Below are 20174 nucleotides of genomic sequence, written 5' to 3' on the forward strand. Positions count from 1 at the left end.
GAAGTGAAGTGAAGTGGCTTGCTGGTAAGTGTAATCCTCCTTTACTAGCATGCCTACGACATATGATTTAAGAAGCAAAACGCTTAATTTGCCCCCAAGTGACTCCGCTATCACTGCATTTCTTTCAGTACACGGCCTATTTTACCAAGCGTTTTTCATGGGGAATAAGTCATTGATAAATACGTGTGGAAATCAGTCCCACAGCGTCCTTGTTGGTTTTGGCTCATTTTAATGGCATGCCCACAATATGTCACCATCGCTACAGATAAGAAAGGGGTGCCTACAAGATTTGCTCCAATCAGCAGCTTTTTAAGAAGCAAGTCGGGCGCCTGTCTTTCCATTTCCCAGCTACAGTTATTTCATATTAGGCTATTGCTCTTCTACTTCCTTCTCATTCTCTTGCACACTCGCACCCCTTATTGTATCCTCCTTTAAATGCAAACTGCAAACAACTTCAGTAAACGCCAAAACTATTGGCATTCCCAATGCTTGTTTTCTTTTGAGACCATATTCTTCTTTAATCACTCGTCCCTGTAACGAATCAAGAGTATTCGTCTCTTCTCCCCAGTGAAGAGTCACGCCCTTTGAAGCTAGGGAGGTGAGCCTTCACTGCAAGACCCTCCCTAGGTTCTAGGCAAGTGCGACCTCAGTGGGAGTGACTCCCCTTTAGGGAACAAGGCCTCTCATTCCCACAAGGAACTCCCTATGCAAGCCACCTTATCTGCATATATGGGGCTGCCTCCAGTAATGAATAACGTGCCCTCCTTTTGTTTGACTCCAGGCAATGCATGATCAATCACAACGCCTGAAGGAAACTGGAATATCCCTTTAAGAGCAAACTTGCATATAATAAGGACAAGTTGAATAGAAGAGAGGAGCGAGAGACATAATCAGGGGAAGCCATCTGACGTAGCAATGCCTTGCTGGTGCAGAGCAGAGGGGACCCTCCGAGCCTGCTGCAATCAGAGAAGCAGAGAACGCCAGAACGAGACATTGCAGACCTGGCAACTGGAAGAGCTGCTGTCAGAAGGGAGCTTGGAGGACCGTCCGATGTGGTGGCGTGACCACGGAAGCACTGTGGTGGACCTGGGGCCACGCGGACACCCATAGAAGCGGAAGAGCTGAAACCGCCTGTTAGCAAGCATTCGCCGAGCACGGCAATCCACAGAGATGCCAAGAGCAGAGTGTTGTCAAACCCATAGTGCACAGATGACCAACCGAAGCAGCAGACCCCTGTGAGCGCCAAAACCCCAAATGCCACCACGACGAACAAAGGTTCCAGGGTGGAATGGAGAAAAGGGAGGCCACCGGGGGAACATGCCTTAAGTAAAGGAACTTGTGAAAGCTATGATATTGATGTTGGGACATTGAAAAAGCATAAATATATGCATCACAAGAAACCAAGGAAAGTGAATGGATGATATTAAACATGAGGCTTTGAGAAATCCAGAACGAGTATCCTATGAATAATAGAAGAAGCTGCCAAAGTTAAATGGTGAAGAGTGGCGGGAATCCCTTAATGAAAGACTTTGAAAAGCAATATGAGTCAAGATTATATGTTGCTCCAACACCTCGGAGAAAGAGTCTGGTAGAGAGACCCCAGTAGTGGTGATGTCCCACTCATGATGAAGAGATAGCCAACCCCACAAGGATCGAGTGGAAAAAGAGTAAAACACTCAAAATCAGAGGAAGGACAGCATCGGACACAGTCTGCACAGTGTCCGATGCTGAAGCAGTGTTTGGGTATGGATCGCAACGCTTGGCATTACAGAAGACCAGAGGAGCGATGGGGTCCTGAGCCTATAGGGAGTGTTGGTTTTGACCGTTAATGCAACGCAGTGGACCAGGAGGTCAGTTCACAACTCTGATACCATTGCCAGTGAAGCGCCTTGGACCCAATTGACAAGGAAGGCACTGAGAGACCATTAGAAATACAGAGGAAGAAACGAGAAATAGTTTCCAAGAACTGTTGGAAAATACGTGGTTGAACTGTACTTGGTGGAAAATCCACGTAACTGGAGAAGGGAGTAATTCTGCTGTTCCTTAGCTATTAAAAATGGTGTTGGGGTTAGAGTAGGTTCGTTTTTTGGACAGTGGACTGAAGTTGGTTTGGACTCTCCCCGATGACTACCCTATTTAGTTGTATTAGGTAGGGAGGTACATAGGCCTAGGGAAAGTTGGGAGTTTTCACCAATTTTAGTTATTAGAATATCAGTGAGATGGATAATCAGAGTCTGTGTCCTCCTTCTGACCTGCCACAAATGTTTATTCCGAAATAAACATTTATGAACGAACAGTATCTGATTTCATTACACTGGGGCACACTCATTATGTTTGCTCAAGTTCGACAACAGTTATTTCACTTGTTTTTATGTTTCTTTTCATTTGCTGCTAGTGTACTTCATTTTCATTGTTGTAAAAAAGGAAAAAGATCTGAAAGGAACTTTAGTTAATGCATGTTTTTGTTATAGATTTGGTGTTGACTCTGAATTGAAATGTATATTAGATAGTGATTAGAATGATGTTTTTAGATGAGAAAATAAGAGAACAATATTTAAGAGGTTCTTCCAGCGTGGGGGTGTTAAATTGCAAGTGCAGTTGCATTGAGTTTGGATCTACAAGCGATTACAATTATTCCAAGATAACCTCATTTATTCTTTCCTCTTTAGGTTCAAAGTACAGGTGAAGGAGAGGCCCAGAGATATTTTGACCATGCACTTACTTTAAGAAACACAATTCTCTTTTTACGGCACAATAAGGACTTGGTTGCACATCCTGAGCAGCCAAATAACGGTAAGCTATATGTAAATTAATATAATCAAGAGTATCTAAAACAAACCTTCCACTTTGCCACTCATTTCCTTTCTTAAATCTAAGTACCGGTGAACCATGTGTATCGAAGCGAAGAGTAGGGTCAGGTAGATTAGGCTTTGGACAGAGGACATTTTTGCATTGGACTTCCTGACGACAGGCGAGCACCCTTAGCTAGTTTGGTTAGGTAGCGAACATTCCTGTAGCGATAGGGTAAAATGGGCCTTTTCTTAATGATTTTGAATAAACCTTATAGAAATGTCCAATCTGTGTCCGACTCCTTCTTCATGCCCACCGCAGTCCTTACTTTCATGCCTTCACGAACCTTTAAAACCTAAAGTACTCTGATGCCCCTTAATTATAAAATGCTAAGTATGAGTGATTCATTTTAATGCTACTATATATCCTCGACAGACTCTAAAATAGTGCTTTTTTTATATTATCTTCTTAAGATCTGGTGGTTTTTATTGTTGCTGTTTTTATTATGTGTCATTAGCTTTTTTAATCTATGCAATGCTTATCGTGTTTCTTTTTTGTTGTATTCAAGTTTTTTGGAATGTATGATGAATCGTGGGATTCTGAGGCCCACAGATATTTTGACCATGCACTTACTTTAAGAAACACAATTGTCTTTTTACGGCATAATAAGGACTAGGTTGCACGTCCTGAGCAGTCAAATAGGGATTTCCATCATGATCACTATGTCAACTTTGTAATCTCCAAGCATGAAGCGCACCCCTAACCGTGGGCAGCTGTTGCTTGTGAATGTTGAAAATGGTGGGGCTTAAACGTGTTCCCTTCGTTGGTGTGAGTGCACCAATTAAGCCTTAATAAACTCAAGGGTGTCCGGAGGGCACGGTAGTTCTCCCCCTGGGATTTCTTTTTTAAATTGTGGGTCTGAAATGCAGCATTTTAATGTACACATCTTAGACTGAATGGATAAGAGCCATAACATTTACAGTTGGTTCTATAGGGCAAGATGGAAAATTATCCAATAGGTAACAATATGTAAGTAATACAAAGGAGCATTTCATGACATTTGCATGCTGCTTCTGCCCAAAGAAAGTTAAGCGGCCTGTGAGGCACTGACGGAGGATAATTAAATGGCAATTCCAAATCAGTGATACAAAATGCATTTAAATGGATGAGCTTATTGATATTACTAATAACGATCCTGCTGGTAGAATAGGAGGCAGGCCCCCTGTTTATGGACTGTCAACCATTTCCCCCAAAACAACAGCCAGCAATTCAGGAAGAGTTGCAAGGGCTTAAGTTGATGAACCAATACAGGACCCATTAATGATGTCCCTGAATGGAGGAGAGCCGGTGCCCACTAGAGTGTACAGATTCACTAAGACTCCGAGGAACATATTTTGGAAGAACCAGGCTCAGCCGCTGACTAAAAAGTGCTGAAGTCTAGAGGACTGCTGCCGGAAACCGCCTTGTCAATATCACGCTTTGCCTACCAGAGAACAGAGACGCAGACCCCAGTCACCCCTGCAGCGTTGACATGGGAGCCACCCATGTTGGTTGTTATGGTTCCGTTCCCCAGGAGCCTGCTTCCCCCGCAGGGGGCTAGCCCATCGGACATCCCCTTGAGTGTTGGACAAGGGGTGATGGGCAGGAGAGATTTTAGTGTCTTCACAGCAGGAAAGTTCAGCTCTCAAGAGGGACAAAGGGAGGGGAGCCTGCACCTCAAAAGGAGATCCAGGCCTCGTTTAATAAAAAGACTGAAGATGAACTCAGCGGGGGATACCGGTGGACAAGCTCCCACTAAGGGTGCTTTAACAGCTGCTCGAACTGTGGAGGGATGCAAAAGTAGCCAAAAAAGGATCATTCATGGACTGGACCATTGCATCACGGATGAAGACTTGCTGCTGGACCTGGCTTCATCGCAGGTTGAAGACCAAGCTCCGCGATCCTCTCCCATTGACGCAGGCTTGATTCCGGCTATAGAACAAGAAAAATGAGTCAAGCTACCCTAACCAAAAGGCGTGACATAGGGTCACCGAGTTTGCAGTGGAGCTATAAAGCTGCTAGCTCAATAGACACAAAAAAAACCTGAGGATGTGAAAGTAACAAAGCCAGGGTTTTTTATTTTACACTAACAAACAAACAAAAACAATTTTTTACAAACTGCGCCGTGGCGCTGAAGGCATTATGCATACCTTCAGCGCCACGGCGCAGTTTGTAAAAATGAAAAATTATTTTTGTTTCTTTGTTAGTGTAAAATGAAAAACCCTGGTTTTGTTACTTTCACATCCTCAGGTGTTTTTTGAGTCTATTGAGCTAGCAGCTTTCTAGCTCCTGCAAATTCGGTGACCCTATGTCGCGCCTTTTGGTTAGGGTAGCTTGACTCCTTTTTCTTGTTCTATTGTACATATTACCCTCCTGAGTGAAGCCCCCATATAAAAAAAGAGGGTTCGCCCACCTATCTCTCATTGATTCCGGCTATGACATTGGCCCTGGCGCCCTTTATGAAATTACACGAAACTATGAGCAAACATATTAGGGATCAGTCTACCTTAATCGCAATGCTGCATACAAAATTGATATTCTTGGAGGGTTTCGTGACAGGCATTGAGGTGAACCTGGAAAAAATAAAGAAGAAATGACTCATTTTCTCCTTTCAATCATTACAGCGGCCACAAAAGACAAGAATAAAAGGAAAAGTGAACTCTTCCAGAGGTCTCTGACTAAGACGCCAACTATCAATTTAACAGCAACGTCTCCCTCGCCATTGGTGGCTGAAAGGGTTGAAAGTAGCAAAGCTCAAACACAAACTGATCAGTTTCTTGGATCATTAACAGCGCAGCCACCTATAGGCACCCTGGAGGCCAGGCATGAACAGTCTCGGCGCAATCCAGCTCAATTCTGCAGCCTCCAACTATGGAGATTCAAGTCATAACTACTGGGGATTGTGCTGCTGGTAGGGTGGAACCAGTTGCCTGTGGGGGGGGGGCAAGGGGGGGACAGGGCCATTGCTATTACAAAAAAAAAATATTTTCTCAAAATTATCTCTGTCCAACAGGGCAAATAGCAAGTCAGCGTAAACCAAGAGATTGGCACTAAAGAGACTAGCAAAGGAAAAGAGGGTTCCAAAGCAGCAGGTTCCTAAGCAACTCCAACGAGAACACCCCACACAGGGTGTAGGGGGAGGGTCAGGGAAATGTATCCGGCTCTTACTGCCAGTCACGACCAATGAGCATAAAGGCTCGGGGGGCTTAAATGGACACTGTGTCCCGGAACTGGTTATGTCCCCTTCGGATTACGGGTGCCAAACTCCAGTGGCAAGACAGTAAGAAGGCTCCCGGGATGATTCATCAATAGACTTAATAAACCTTTCCACGTATTCTATGGAAGAGGATGAAGCATCAAGCCCTGAGAAGGACTGCTCCTTAAGTAATGGCTCTTGGGGAGAAGAGCTGTCAAAGGCAGCTCATCAGAGGCTGCAGCCAAGGAGTGTGGTCGCCGGGTCGAGTACCCATAGGACCAGGCTAGTCCACCTCGTGCAAAATGGCCTTCAAGAGGTATTTTTTTCGTAAAAGGTCTTGATGATTATAAGTACCTAAACCTCCCATCCCTGCCCCCCCTGGAAAAAACATATGCTGATGATGGGATGGCCCAACCTCGGGCCAAAGTCCTTATGCAAATCCTAGGGCTGCCTTGAGTTTCAAAACACTGGAAGAGAAAAGAACTTTGTCCATCAATACTACAAAAAGTGGGGCCCAAGCCAAAAAACAACCTGCATTCTGTCAAGTAAAACAAATGTTCTCCATTGGCAAAGGCTGATAGAAGGGATCCTCCAAAGTAGGGACAAGAGACCTTAGACTTGCGTTGGAGAGAATACTAGCTAATTATCAAGGATAAATTCATTCTGAATAGAACAAATGTTATGCGGCTCTTGAGCACTATCCCGGCCCGTAACCAAATAAAATTGAAAGACCTATTGTTGGTGGAATTCCCAGACGAACATCGCCTGGATAAAATCTTACTCCAGCTCTCATCAACGAGCAAGAAAGACATCGTACTAAGGCAAGGGGCGAAGCTGTTACCGCTAGGTTTTTGGCTATTTTACTCCGACCAAGGTAACTGAAATCTCATTCAACGCCTCAAAATCAATCATGTGAAGAACCGCAAGAGGAGTGGGCTGCCCAACGCTGGAATACCACTGCTCGCTGTATGAGAAAGATGGATGATGATGAAACATCTTTTTCCAGGTATACTTCACAGGCGACGCCCCCTCACCCACCTACTTCTTCTAAGCACTTTAATCCTACTGCTCACAAGGACCAGAGAGACCGGATGACGATCTGCCAGAATCTGGACATTGACGACTGGAGTTGGTTGGCGGGTGCCCTGACTGGTGGAAACGCCATCTTATACCATGGCGCCTTCGGGGGGGCTGAGCAGCTGCAAGTCTCGAGTAGTCAGGTGAGAATATGCAGCTGGATACACAGGGTTTCCTGCATTTGTTTGGTGAGGGTCTCCCAAATTTCCAAGAGCTCAACATAATTTGCTTCCAGGAAACATGGCTGAGGTCTCGATTTTTGATAACATTTAACCCAGCAGAAAAAGGCTTGAATGGTAGACCAACGGCCGACTTTCTTATAGCCCTCAGTGCAGAAAGGGGTTATGTGATAATTTCAGAATTCCAACTTTCCCCCTTGATCCAGTTAATAATGATACTGATGGCTCCATCACCGGCTGGAAGCATCAAGAAGGTCATGGTGGTAAATCTGTATTGGAATGTGGCTTCTAAATGGAGTGATGGATTTATGGGTACAGTGTTTACACTTATCGATGAAGCTAGGGCCATTCATGCAAATTTAGAGGTCCTGGTGTGCTGAGACTAACATCCACTGCTTCGATGGTGCCCTAAACCTTATCAAAGATGTGTTTCCTTCAGCTCCCGCCAAGTGGTGAGAGGGCTACATTGGAGGAGAGAATTGACAGAAAGGAACATACATCTGGTGAACGGGCATATTTTAGGCGATTGCCCCCCAAGTCCAGCATGGAATAGGGGCCCGGATGCAAAATCTTAGACTACGTGTTTGCCTCGGAATCACTATTCTCTGACATAGCAAGCATGGTGGGCTGGGGAACTGCTAAGAGCGACCATAATATAGTTGTTATCACAGTGACAAAATGGCCTGCAAAGGACTGCAGAAGGTAATATGAGACCCTGTAACTCCAACCAGGAAGAAATAGGCTGAGGTCGAGATTACTTCCATCCGCCGTTTCCACTAATCCCGATGCCATCCAATTCCTATCCCAAGAATCATTTAAAGCCTATGACATCACGAACTTAACATCAAATAAAGTTGGATTTAGCACAGGCCATAAATATGACTCATAAATTGCTAAGAGGAAAAAGGCCATAAATAAAGAACTAAGACTAACGGCGGAGGCCAGGGAACACTCGAGACGGCTGAAGCAAGCCTTTAAGAACTGGTTTAAATCGCATGAAGACCTGATGCTGCAACGGCAGGCGGAAAGTATGTTACACCTCATATCCTCGAGAAAAAAAAACAGCTGAGATGTGTAGACTTATAAATCACATCCTGGCCCCTCAAGATGCTATGTTGCTTAATTCGATATCAGCCAAAAAATGGAAGACTCACTTTGAGCAAGTGTTTGCCGGCCCCGAAGAGAGCCACTTACAGCCTAATCCGGGCTCAGGGGATGCTTGGGCTTTCTACACGACTCAGAGTGAAATTTATGATCTGATTCTTAGGGCTAGCAACTCAAGAGCGATAGGCCTGGATTGGATGTCGAGCCTGCATCTGAAAGAAGACCCGAAATACTGGGCTGTTAAATTGGGGTTCTGGCTTGAACAAATTAAAAAGGTTAAAAAAAATCCCATCATCATGGACATGTTCAATCATTGTTCCGATATATAAAAAGGGCGATTGGGCGGTTCGGGCCAATTATAGGCCCATTGCCCTTTTAGACGCCAGTGGCAAAATCTTTGGGTCATTGCTCCTTAAAGCCCTTTCTAACTGGGCTACACCAACACATCATAATGACCCTTGGCAAACGGGCTTTATTAGGGGAATGGGGACGTCTTTAAATCTCTTCATTTTCAACATCTTTAAGTCAAAGGCAAAGGCGAGGAATGGCCAAGAACTATATGTGGCATCTATTGACTTGGCACAGGCCTTTGACACCATAGATCGCTAGCGCCTGTGGACAAAATTGGAAAACTGGGGCTGGCCACCAGACATAGGAGAAGCCCTGAAATGACTACACTCCCAAACTTCGCTACGAGTGAGACTGGACCGAAAGGGCCTCATGAGCGACGCAATTCGAACACTTAATGGGTTAAAACAAGGATGCCCATTGGCGCCAGCCATCTTCAACTTGTTCATTTCGGATGTAGAGTCTGCATTTGACCTGGTCAGATGTTTTCCACCTACTCTGGCTGGAGTCCCAGTTGGAAGATTGCTTTATGCGGATGATTTAATTTTACTCAAGCAAACCAAGGTGGGCCTCCAAAGACAGCTGGACGCCCTAGAAAAGTATGTGGAGCTGAATGGGCTTAATATCAACGCCAAAAAGTCAAGGATACTAACTTTCGGTCTAAAGAATAAGAACAAAGGTGGCGCAACAAAAGCGTGGTTCATCAAAGGCGAAAACATTCTAGAAGTGTCAGTGCTTACTTACTTGGGGCTCTATCTAAATGACAGTGCTGTCGATACCCAAAGGCAACTATCGCTGCGGAACAAGACTAAGAATTTAGCCGCTCAAGCCAGTATCATCAAGAATAGATACTGTAAATTCTCCCTGACTCAGGTGATCAAATTTTTCTGCCTAAAAGTAACTCCGATTTTGACCTATGGGGCGGAAACTTCCTTCTCACTATCTGCATTAGTGTGGGAAAAACTCAAAGGGTTATTTTGGAGGAAGGTGCTACGCTTACCGAACTGTGTGCCAATTCAGGTCATCAGGGTGGAACTAGGGTTGATGTCCCTTTATTCAATTACGGTTTGGAAAACCCTCTAATTCTACAGAAAATGACCTGCTAAAGGAACAGGAGGAGGCCTGGCGGCAGTTGTTTTGGCTATGGCTAGACACTCTGAGGCCCTACTGACCGCTTGGAGCTCACTTTGTAATGACATCCTTTTTTTTTTTTTTTAACTCTTTTTTGATTTTATAATAACATTACCAAACAAATAAAACATATAACATATGACATAAAACATAACCGGCTGTTTGGCACTCTACGTGGGTAACTCTTCTCATCTTCCATCTCGGAGTGATCCGGCGATCTTGTTGTTGTGGGCTAACTCTGTGCTCATGGCAGTCTTACACATTTTTCCATTTTATGTCCACCTATTCTTGGGGACTTCTCAAGTGTCTTTTCGTCATTGTTCGTCTTCCCATCTAGGGTCATCCCCTTCACTTTCCTCTCTGTGTTCAAACAGGTCCTGCATCAGGGAGTTCCATGCTGTTATTTTGTGTATGTCGTATTCTTCCACCAAGTCTCGGAACTCCATCCATTGTTCGTCCACTCTCAGATCACCTATTTGCGCTACTCCTTTGGTTTCCCAATGGGATCTGTATGTTGCGAGTCTACTTGCGTATGTGCCTAGTAATCCCGCTAATGGGATCTGTGTTGAGCAGGGATCTTTTGCCCTCTGGGGTCTCCACGCCCTGGCCCACAGATCCATTGCAAGCTTAAGCATGTTTGGCAGGGTCCTGAGCAGGGATTTGTCGATCCATGGTAATTCTCGTAGGTAGTATGATTTCAGTGCTGGCTGGAAGAGTGTTTTGTCTATTGGCTCATCCTCGCCCAGCCATTTGACCACAAATTGCAGTTGCCCTGCTAAATAGTATTTTTCGAAATCCAGCAGTCTGATGCCCCCTTCTTCATACTCCCTCTGTAGGGTTGTCATTGCGATCCTGCACCTCCCTCCTCCCCACAGGAACCCTCGTATTATTGTGTTAAGCTTCTTGAAGAAAGCTCTGGGTATGGCGTGCGGGATGTTTGTAAAGTAGTATAGCAGTTTTCGGAGTACTACCATCTTCAGAATGGCTGCTCTTTCCATCATCCCCAACAGGAGTGTCCCCCAGAAGTCCATGGCTTTTTGTGTTTTCTCTAGGGCTACCTGTGTGTTGCGTTTGTGCAAATCTGCAGTGTTGTGGTGTATCTCTATCCCCGAGTACCGGAAGGAGCTCGGCGCCCACGCTAGACCCATCTCTGGAAGTTTGTCCCGAGGAACCCCCTTTAAGTCAGCCAGAGGAAACAGGACAGACTTTTCTTTATTAATGGCTTAGAGCCTGGTGTATGCGTCCGCCGCTTCTAGGTGGCAAGGTAGGTTAGCGTGCGGGTTCTCCACGAAGAGGAGGATGTCGTCTGCATACAATGAGATCTGGTGTACCACTCCATCTATTTCTATCCCTGTGTCCCCATATCCTGCCCTGAGAAAGACCGCCCACTGTTCCAGAGCCAATATGTATAACATTCGTGACAGTGGGCAGCCCTGTTTGGTTCCTCTGTATATTCTCCAGGGTTTCGAAATATGTTTTCCCGTTTTCACCCTTGCTCTGGGATCTCTATACAGCAGCTTATTCCATCTAAGGAACCCTTCCCCCATACCAAAGTGGGCCAGGACACTCAGCAACCACTTCCAGCTGACGGAGTCGAAGGCTTTAACAGCGTTTAGTGACACTACTGCGCATTCGCCCCGTCTCTGATTTGTCTGATCTATGACATGATGCAATCTGCGGAGGTTCCATGAAGTGTTGCGTCCTGGAACATAGCCCGTCTGGTCTAAGTGGATCAGCGTGGATATTACTACCTTCAGACATTTAGCCAAGCATGCGGTAAGTATCTTGGCGTCTTGATGAATGAGGGAGATCAGCCTATAGGAGGCACACTCTACTGGGGATTTCCCTGGCTTGAGGATCAGTACAATTATTGTTTCCGACATGCTGTTTGGTAGTTGTGTTGTTTTGTATGCCTCCTAGTATGTTTCTAGCAATTTTGGGGCTATGGTGCTCTTATATGTCTTATAAAACTCTCCCGGAAATCCATCCGGGCCCGGAGATTTGCCCGAGGGGAGCTCAGAGATCACTGTCTCGATTTCTTCTACGGTAATAGGGGCATCCAATAGTTGGGCCTGTTCAGCTGTTAGTTTCGGTAGTCTGATCTCTGCTAGGGCGTCTACAATGTCCTCCGGCTCCACCTCTGGGTTAGGAGCATAGAGCCGTTCATAAAAATCGGCAAATAGATTGTTTATATCTTCCTGGTTCCTGACCTCTGTCCCTGTTTTATCTTTTAGTACGACTATGGGATCCCTCTTGTTTTCTTGTTTGGTGAGCCATGCTAAAAGTCTGCTGGGTTTATCTCCCTCTGCGTGGAGTCTCTGTAGATATTTCCCATAATTCAGCTTCCCTAGTTTCTTCCATAGTTCTATGCATCTTGTTCTTAAATTCAGCAGTTCCCTGGGTTCCTCTCCCGCCCTCTCTGCCCACCGTTCCTCCATTTTTATCTGCCTTTCTAGTTTGTCCAGTTCTTCCATGATTGTTACTTTTAGCCCTCCCGTTTTCCCGATTGCCGCCCCTCTAATCACTACCTTGAATGCATCCCAGAGCGTAGCATTACTTTCTACGCTACCTTCATTATGTTCAAAGTAATCTTCTATCACCTCTTGCAGATGTTCTTCCAGTTCTCCCTCCCCTAGGGCCTCAGCTCGGAGGCGCCACAATGGTATTGGGGTTTTCCTATGCGTGTGTGCCCATGCTGCCAATATCTGGGCATTCTGTCAGAGATTCAGTCCCCGTACATAGGTAATCTATTAGTATGAATGTGCCGTGGGGTGCGCTATAATGTGTATACCCTCTCCCGGTTCCGTGTACCTGCCTCCAGATGTCCACCAGCTGCAGTCGTGCGAGGGTCCTTTGGAGCTCCTTAGCAAGGGGTGCTGGCTTCCTATGTTTGTCGTCCGACCTGTTGAGAAGCGGGTCCAGGGTGCAATTAAAATCCCTGTATTGAGCCAGTCTGGGCGCCAAGCCCCTGAAGAATTCTGATGCATTGTGGTTTGGGGCATAGGTGTTAATCAGACATATTTCCTTTCGTGTACCAACACTAGTCTTCCATCCGGATCGCTTTCCTGCTTTATTAGTTGGAACGGTACTCCCGTCGCTATCCAAATTAGCACCCCCCTTGCGTAGTTCGAGTATGTGGTGCTGTATACTTGCCCCCCCTCCCATTTCTTGCCCAGCTTGGCCTGCTTTTCTGATGTTCGATGAGTCTCTTGCAGCATTGCTATCTTGACTTTCATCTTGTTCAACCAAGCATACACTCTGAGTCTTTTGACGTAGGCGTTGAGTCCTCATACATTCCAGGTTGCTATCGTTATCTCATCAGGGTCCATCTATGTATTGTTTACTCAGGCCCTGCTATCCCATAGCCTTCCTCTTGTTTCTCGCCCGGTTTCCTCTCCTTTTGTCTGACTCTTGGGGCGTGCCCCTCTCCTCTTGATCTTCTCTGCCTTTTTTTGTCTAGGGTGATTCCTCTCGGTTGGTTGCTGTGTTCCTTCCCGGTCTCCTCTCACTCGAGCAGTTCTGTGAGTGCTTAAGTTGTCCTTCCCACCGTTAACACCTTGTGCCAGCCGGCCAAACTTATTGCTAAACAACACATAAACCAAAACTTCCAAACTAAAGCCCAGCCACCCTCCCCGTGCTCGGGCCTCGCCGCTTCTCTTGCTCTGTCCGCCGAGGTGGAACAGGCTTGCCGCAGTGTGATGCCTCCAAACTGGCATCCGAACTTGTGAAACGTTCATTTTGGGGTTGTGGTTTTTCTTAGCCATCCCAGCTGGATTGAAGCAAGTCTCTCCTTCATGCTCTGCATCTGGCTTAGTGGCCTTACTTTATGTTGACGTCTTGTTTCTAAAGTCGACGTTTCCACTCTCCAGGGCTGGTTCTCGTTGTTCCGGTTTCTTTCTCTGCTGGGGGATGCCCTGCTGATCCATCCATGTATGAACATCTTCAGTTGAGTCAAAGAACCATGAATTCCCTTGACGGAGTACCTTAAGTTTGGCGGGGTATAGGTGCATGTATCGCACTCCTGTCGTCCTGAGGCGCTCTTTCGTCAGACCGAATTTTGCTCTCTGTTTTTGGACCATGACTGTGTAATCTGGATAGATGGTAATTTTGGAGGTGTTCCTTGTAATCATTCCCCCTTCTTTTGAGAATGATGGTATCTTCTCCCTATCCTTGAAATTCATGATCCTGGCGATCATCGCTCTCGGAGGGGCGCGTGGCTGAGGTCAGAGCTCTGTGCGCCCTTTCCACCGTGAAGCCCTGGTACAGAGTTCCTGCTCCAATCTCTTGGAGCAGCATGTTTTCAGTATATTCGGTGGGATCCCTGCCTTCTTTGCCCTCCGGAAGCTGAGCTATGCGAATATTGTTCCTTCATGCTCTGCCTTCTGCATCTTCTGCCGTTTGTTCGAGGATCTTGACCTTTTGTATCACCTCTGACATTTGTGTTTGTGTGACAGCCACATCCGTGGTGTATTGCTGCACTTGCTGCTCTGTTGTTGTCACTCTGTCTGATTTCTGGCGTCCTGGCGGAGGAGACTCATGTCTACCATGACAGTGTCCAGTTTATTTTCTAAGGATGCCTTGAGGGCGCCTATCGCTGCGTCCATTTTGGCCTCTAGGGACGCTTTCAAGGCGGCTATTGCTTCTAGGATCGGTCCTTCATTTGTGTTTCCCGCCTGTTGTGTTGTGCTTGAGGTAGCCATTGCTGTGTCCGGCTGGACAGGTTGTTTGTTTCCGGGTGTTTTAGTGAAGGCTTCTATGCTGGTTTGTTTAGATTTTCCCTCTGTTTTCCGATTTGGCATTCTCTCTATGGAACTCGCCTTTGTACTGATAGATGGTCAGCGGATCCGGGTCTGTCCGTGCTCCGGTCCTATCAGTCTCTCAGTATCTCGAATTCCGTTCCTGGACTTCCCCGCTATGGATTTGTAACCGTCTTGTGAGTTGTTGTACGCCCTCTTTATCCGCCGGGGGAGCTTGCTGCGCTGGATGTTGTGCCTTGGCTTGTTTCGTACCAACCCTCCTTTAGTGCACTGCAGTAGTTCTTGTGCGGCTCTGGCCTCTCAGGCCTACAGGATGGGTGGCGGTTCCGTTTCACGTTTTGTTTGCGTGGATTAGCTTGTAGTCAATATTGCTCCGTGTGCACCGGTTCTCGTTCCTTGCATGCTCTGTTTCTCCCAATCTATATCTGGTCTGACTGCTGGGGGCTGTGCGATATGCTCTGCGTGTGCTTTCCGTTCACCGCCAGTCTCCGGTGCTACGGGGTCCGCTTCCCCTTGTATTGTCTGCCTCTCTCGCTTGCCTCCGCTTCTCTGAGCCTCTGAGTATGTTGTCTCCGCCGGCCGCGTGCGTTTCTGGTTAGCTATCTTGACCTGCCTTTATGATCCTTGCCAGCGGAGTGGCTCCGGAAGAAGATGGGGCCTGTGTGGTCGAGCTCGGGTGCGCTCTCCCCACTAGGCTTCTTTCAACCCCGTACCTTTTTGGTGTCCGCATCGGCTCCCGGGCTCCCTTTCCCGGACCGCTTCTGTTTGTCTTCGGTCAGCCGCGGGTGTTTGTGGCCAGTTAACTTAACCCGTCTTGGCTTGTTGATCTTGCAGGCGGGCTGGCTCCAGAGGGAAATGGGGCCCACATGCGCCCGTGACGGAGTGGAGCTCGGGTGCGTTGTCTACACTGGGCTTTCCAGCTCCGTACCTCTGTAGAGCACGTATCGGCTACCCGGGCCCCGTTCCTTGGACTGCCTGTGTTTGTCTTCGGTTGCGTCTCCAGGAGGGCTCCTACTGTGCAGGGTGTTGTCTGTCCCCCGCCAGCCGCTCCTCGCCCGTGGTTATGAAGCGCTGACTTTCTCTCCAGCGGTTCGGCCGCTCGCGCCCGCCATTTTGTTTCCCGCGGGCGCCGTCTTCTTTCGCCCGTTTTCTCCTCGATTCCTGCTCCAATTTCCGTCGGGAGACTCAGCCAGTGATCTACAGATATTCCGACGTCTGCTTCTGTTAGTTGTAGGTGCTTTTTAGTGGTTTTGCGCCAGTTTTGGCTGGATTTGCTTCAGGATCTCGAAGGAGCTTCTCGATTGTGCCTCCTGCTGCATGGCTGCCAAGCCACGCCCCCTTGTAATGACATCCTTATCGACCTAGGGGAAACGGTGGAGTCGTTATGGTTACATCCAGCCCGGGTAAAAAGGAAGCTGTACAACCTCGACTGGATCCAAGCATTGGAGACCAGAGCAAATTGAAAGATCTATGGTAACAATTTCAAGGACATCAGAGCAAGGGGCTCGCTGCCACCTTATATTTCTAAATTCCCTTGCAAATATAAGCGTGATCATTTCTTATGGGTGAGAATGAATTCATACTCTACCAAGGAAGTTGTAGAGGTTAGGAAACCGGCTGAACTGCCGGACTTCCGGTGTCGGCTGTGTTTCTGTGATCAAGAAACATTATTCCACCTTATTTTAAACTGTCCTGGCTCGAAAGATCTCCGAACAAAATGTCTGACTAAGTACATCAGCAAATTTGCTACTCTTTCGGCTAAGGATTGGTGGGAGAGGCTGATGTCAAGCTCACAAATCTCGCTGACTTTAGCATTGCTGGCCTTTTTGAAAGAACTCTTTGAACTAATGGTAGATAAATAAACCAAAGAAGGGCTGTACACTGAAGTGGAAGGTGTACCTACTCAAATGGTAGTCTTAAAGTGTAAATTCAAAGGATTTCGTTAAAATGTCATCTTATTGAGTATGGGCCCTCTTGATTGGTCTTATTTGTGAAGAGGGACGGAGATCACGAATCAGCATTTCATTATTTAATTTTCTTTTCTCTGTATCTAAATGGTTTGATTATTGTTTTTTTTATTTTGTTTGTAGCTAAGGTTTAAGTTTGAAACCAAATGCTAATAAAAAAATTAAAAAAAATTGGTAATCTGAATTTCCTGCCCATTTAAAGAATCTTGGCTGTTAGATGAAGCTTGCCTTCCCACATGTGCTAGAAGATTGAAAGAATATCTGAGGGAAGAGGAGGGGGGGTGGACTTCATCTAGTGAATTAAATACATTTTCTAATCTTGAATCATTTACTGTGGCCTTTAGTCACACAAGGCTACATTAAATAATGTGATAAAGCATAGATCTCCAATTTAGGACTCCATGTTTGCAGACTCATTGGCTGATTTCTTGTCACCAATTGCCTTTAATGGCCAAGTAGCCTTTACCGGGGACTTTGTTGCTTGGGAGGAAGATATTTCCATCCTAGTTTCTAAAATAATTACTGGAAAATGTATGTAAATACCTATGAGCCATTTCATTTGGTAACACACCCTGTTTGCTGAGCTGGCTATATGTCTGATCTTATCTTTGCATCTTATATTTGGATAGTTTTTCACTCTCACTCTTTCTACAGTTTTCAGTTCACAAAACCATTCCATGCTCTTTGAATACTATCTTGTCTAGATGCTGAAGCAAGATCACTTCTTCCTGTCTTGATTGTGCTCAAAGGCTTGTTGTCCTCCTAGTTGCTGTCCTAGTTGCTAATTTTCTAATGGAGTGTACCCTCCCATGGATTACTCATCTTAGATATATTTTCCTGAAGCAGCAGATTTCATAACAGCCTTGCCGCATTGGTATTGAGGTTCTTCAGCACTCTTTCCCTCACAGCCACATGACCTCAGCCACAGGCGTCTGTGTTGATATATGTATAGCCGGCACCTTCCCCCGTAACCCCAGTTACTTTTTTTTGCATGCCAGAGCACGATGATTGGAAAATCGCACCCAAGTATTTTTCTGACTTACTCGCTAAATTCGACAGATGTCAAATTGGACTCCTACCAGCTTCAAGAAATGTGAGGATTGCGACACCACTATGTAGATTACTAATCCACACAAATGTTGGCGTTGGTGTCTCAGCTCTGATCACCAGATGGCCAATTGCGGCTCATGTCAGTTGATGATGCCGAAGGCACTGAAGGAGAGAAACATTTAAGCTGGCTCTCGAGTGTTCTTCTTCGAAGTCACCTAGTTCCAGTCCCTCATAGAAAATCTCTTGAGGAAAAGGTGTCCAAATTGAAAAAAGTCACCAGCAGGGGCCAGAAAAAGATTAAAGAAACACAAATAAAATCCCACTCTGGAAGGGATCTCTCATCCTCATCGAACTAAAGTAGAGGAAACACAGATACTCCTCGACAGACTCCTGACCTCATAGAGAGGTAAGATTTACTACCAAATCTGCCTCAGCAGGGAAGTGTGGGAATATGATATGTTTAAAACATTGAGGTTTTCAGCAAACCAGCACCCTCAGCCTCTGAGTCGAGTAAAAAGAAGACAGATCCCACTGTGTCTTGCATGACCAGCAGGGAATCTGAAAAAGAATAATCCCATGCGTTGAGTATCCTGGGCTTGAAGCATATATCGAAAATCCTTCGAACTGCGTCAACACCCTCGATGACCATGAATTCTGACATTCACTGACACTGCACTGGCGCTTCCACATGGGCACAAGCTCGGTTACAAGAATATTCTCTTTGGCTTAGAAAATCTGGCTTTGCTGCAGATGTGCAGGCAAGACTAATTGACATGCCTTTCGATAGGCCTAAGGCTGATGATAGCCTGGAAAAGTTGCAGGGCTAGCAAGCAGGGGCAAAGTCTTTAGGTGCTGCAATAAGAAGGCAACCCACCCAATCTGGACAGCAAGGAGACTGGTGCAAATAATTTTGCTTATACAGCTCCTTTAACCAAAGAGGAACGAGGACAAGCCCTTGTGAGGCAGAGAACATTTCTGAAACCTGCAAGAGGCAGGGGAAGCAAATCTGTACAAGCTGCACCTTACTCCGTCCCATCTGGTACACCAGGGGCTCCAAAACCACTTCGAACGATTCTCGCACATAATTATAGTCGGAGGGCGTATGATGCATCACTCTGCAGAATGATGGGCGAGACCAAGAGGTAACTCAAGGCTACTGCCTTCCCTGCCTCAAACGCTATCTGCCACCTCGCATGGCCACCTTTGTCCCCTCAGCCCTGTGATCCAGATCTTTTACTTGTGTAGGGGATTTTATACCTAATGGAGATAGGCGCAATATAATTGGTGCCTCAAGCAGAGAGGAACCAGTGGTGGTCCTCCCACTACTTTCTAGTACCGAAGGGTCGGACTGCGACCCATCCTAGACCTGAGACACTTCAACAAGGTCCTCAGGGAAGACAAGTTCAAGAGGATAACAGTTTTGCAGATCCTCCTGGCCCTAGAGCTTCAGGATTGGTTGGTGGCACTAGACCTGCAGGACGCTTACTTTCGCATGCCCATACATCAGAAACACAGAAATTACCTCAGGTTTTTAATAGGAAGTACCCTCTATCACTTTTGTGTCCGGCTGTTTGTGCTTTAACCAACCCTATTCCCCCCCAGGAACTTCACCAGGCTACTGTCAGTTGTGACAGCCAGTCCGAGGAGAGGGGTTGGATCCATGTCTTTCCCTATTTGCATAACTGGTTAGTAAGGGACTGTTTATTATAGCAAACTCAAGAATACCTCTACCACTTTTTGCCACCTTTTGCACAAGCTGGGCCTTTCCCTCAACTTCAAGCAGTCTCATGTGACGGCCTCACAAATGCTTCAGTTCATTGGCGCGGGTCTGGAATCCATTCCTTGAGGACAGGGTTATACACTTCCTTCAGATGGTCTCCAGGTTCCAAAGCACCCCTACACTGTCTGCCTTCGAATGCTGGGTCTCATGGCGACCTGCATCTTCCTGGTGCTGGAGGTCCAACAGAGAATGAGATCTCTTTAGTGGACCCTCAGATCTTAGTGTTCACAATTCTGAGGCAGCATACTGACCTGATTCAGCTCCCGAGCAAGGTCTCACAGGATCTTTTATGGTAGGACCACAGGGAGAATTTGTTGGTGAGAGAACACTTTTGGCAACCATAGCAAGAATCGATCATGGTTACGGGTGGTTCCTGAAAGTCCTGGGGCACTTGCCTGAACGGGTTGATGGTGACAGGGTTTTGGTCGGTACCCTGCAGAGAGGAAATTCTACATAAAGCTTTTCGAGCTGTATGCCATCAGACTGGAGCAGATAGCCTTTTTGCCTTCAATACAGAGGAACATTGTGCTGATTATGACAGACAACTCAGTGGCCATGCACTACCTTAACAAGGGAAGGGCTGTAGGGTCACTACCAATATTCAGGGAGGCAACCCAGCTCTTGTTATGGTTCTTACACAACGGGATCTCCTTGTTAGCGATTCACTTAGCTGGAAACGAGAATACGACGGTGGAGACCCTGAGAATGCAGAGCTTGGTCTCACACGAATGGGAGCTTTGCCAAGAAGTCCTTGTG

General features: G+C 46.4%; 1 protein-coding gene across 1 annotated transcript in view; it reads left to right on the plus strand.

Moving 5' to 3' along the window:
• FAM91A1 (family with sequence similarity 91 member A1) overlaps positions 1 to 20174 on the plus strand; it is a 1180047-nt gene that overhangs the window by 437531 nt on the left and 722342 nt on the right. The window contains exon 15 of the mRNA XM_069621589.1: positions 2670 to 2793. Coding sequence (XP_069477690.1) covers positions 2670 to 2793 — 124 coding nt within the window. The remainder of the gene's footprint in view (positions 1 to 2669; positions 2794 to 20174) is intronic.

Source organism: Ambystoma mexicanum, chromosome 5q, assembly GCF_040938575.1.
Source record: "Ambystoma mexicanum isolate Mex_15411 chromosome 5q, UKY_AmexF1_1, whole genome shotgun sequence".
Lineage (NCBI taxonomy): Eukaryota > Metazoa > Chordata > Amphibia > Caudata > Ambystomatidae > Ambystoma > Ambystoma mexicanum.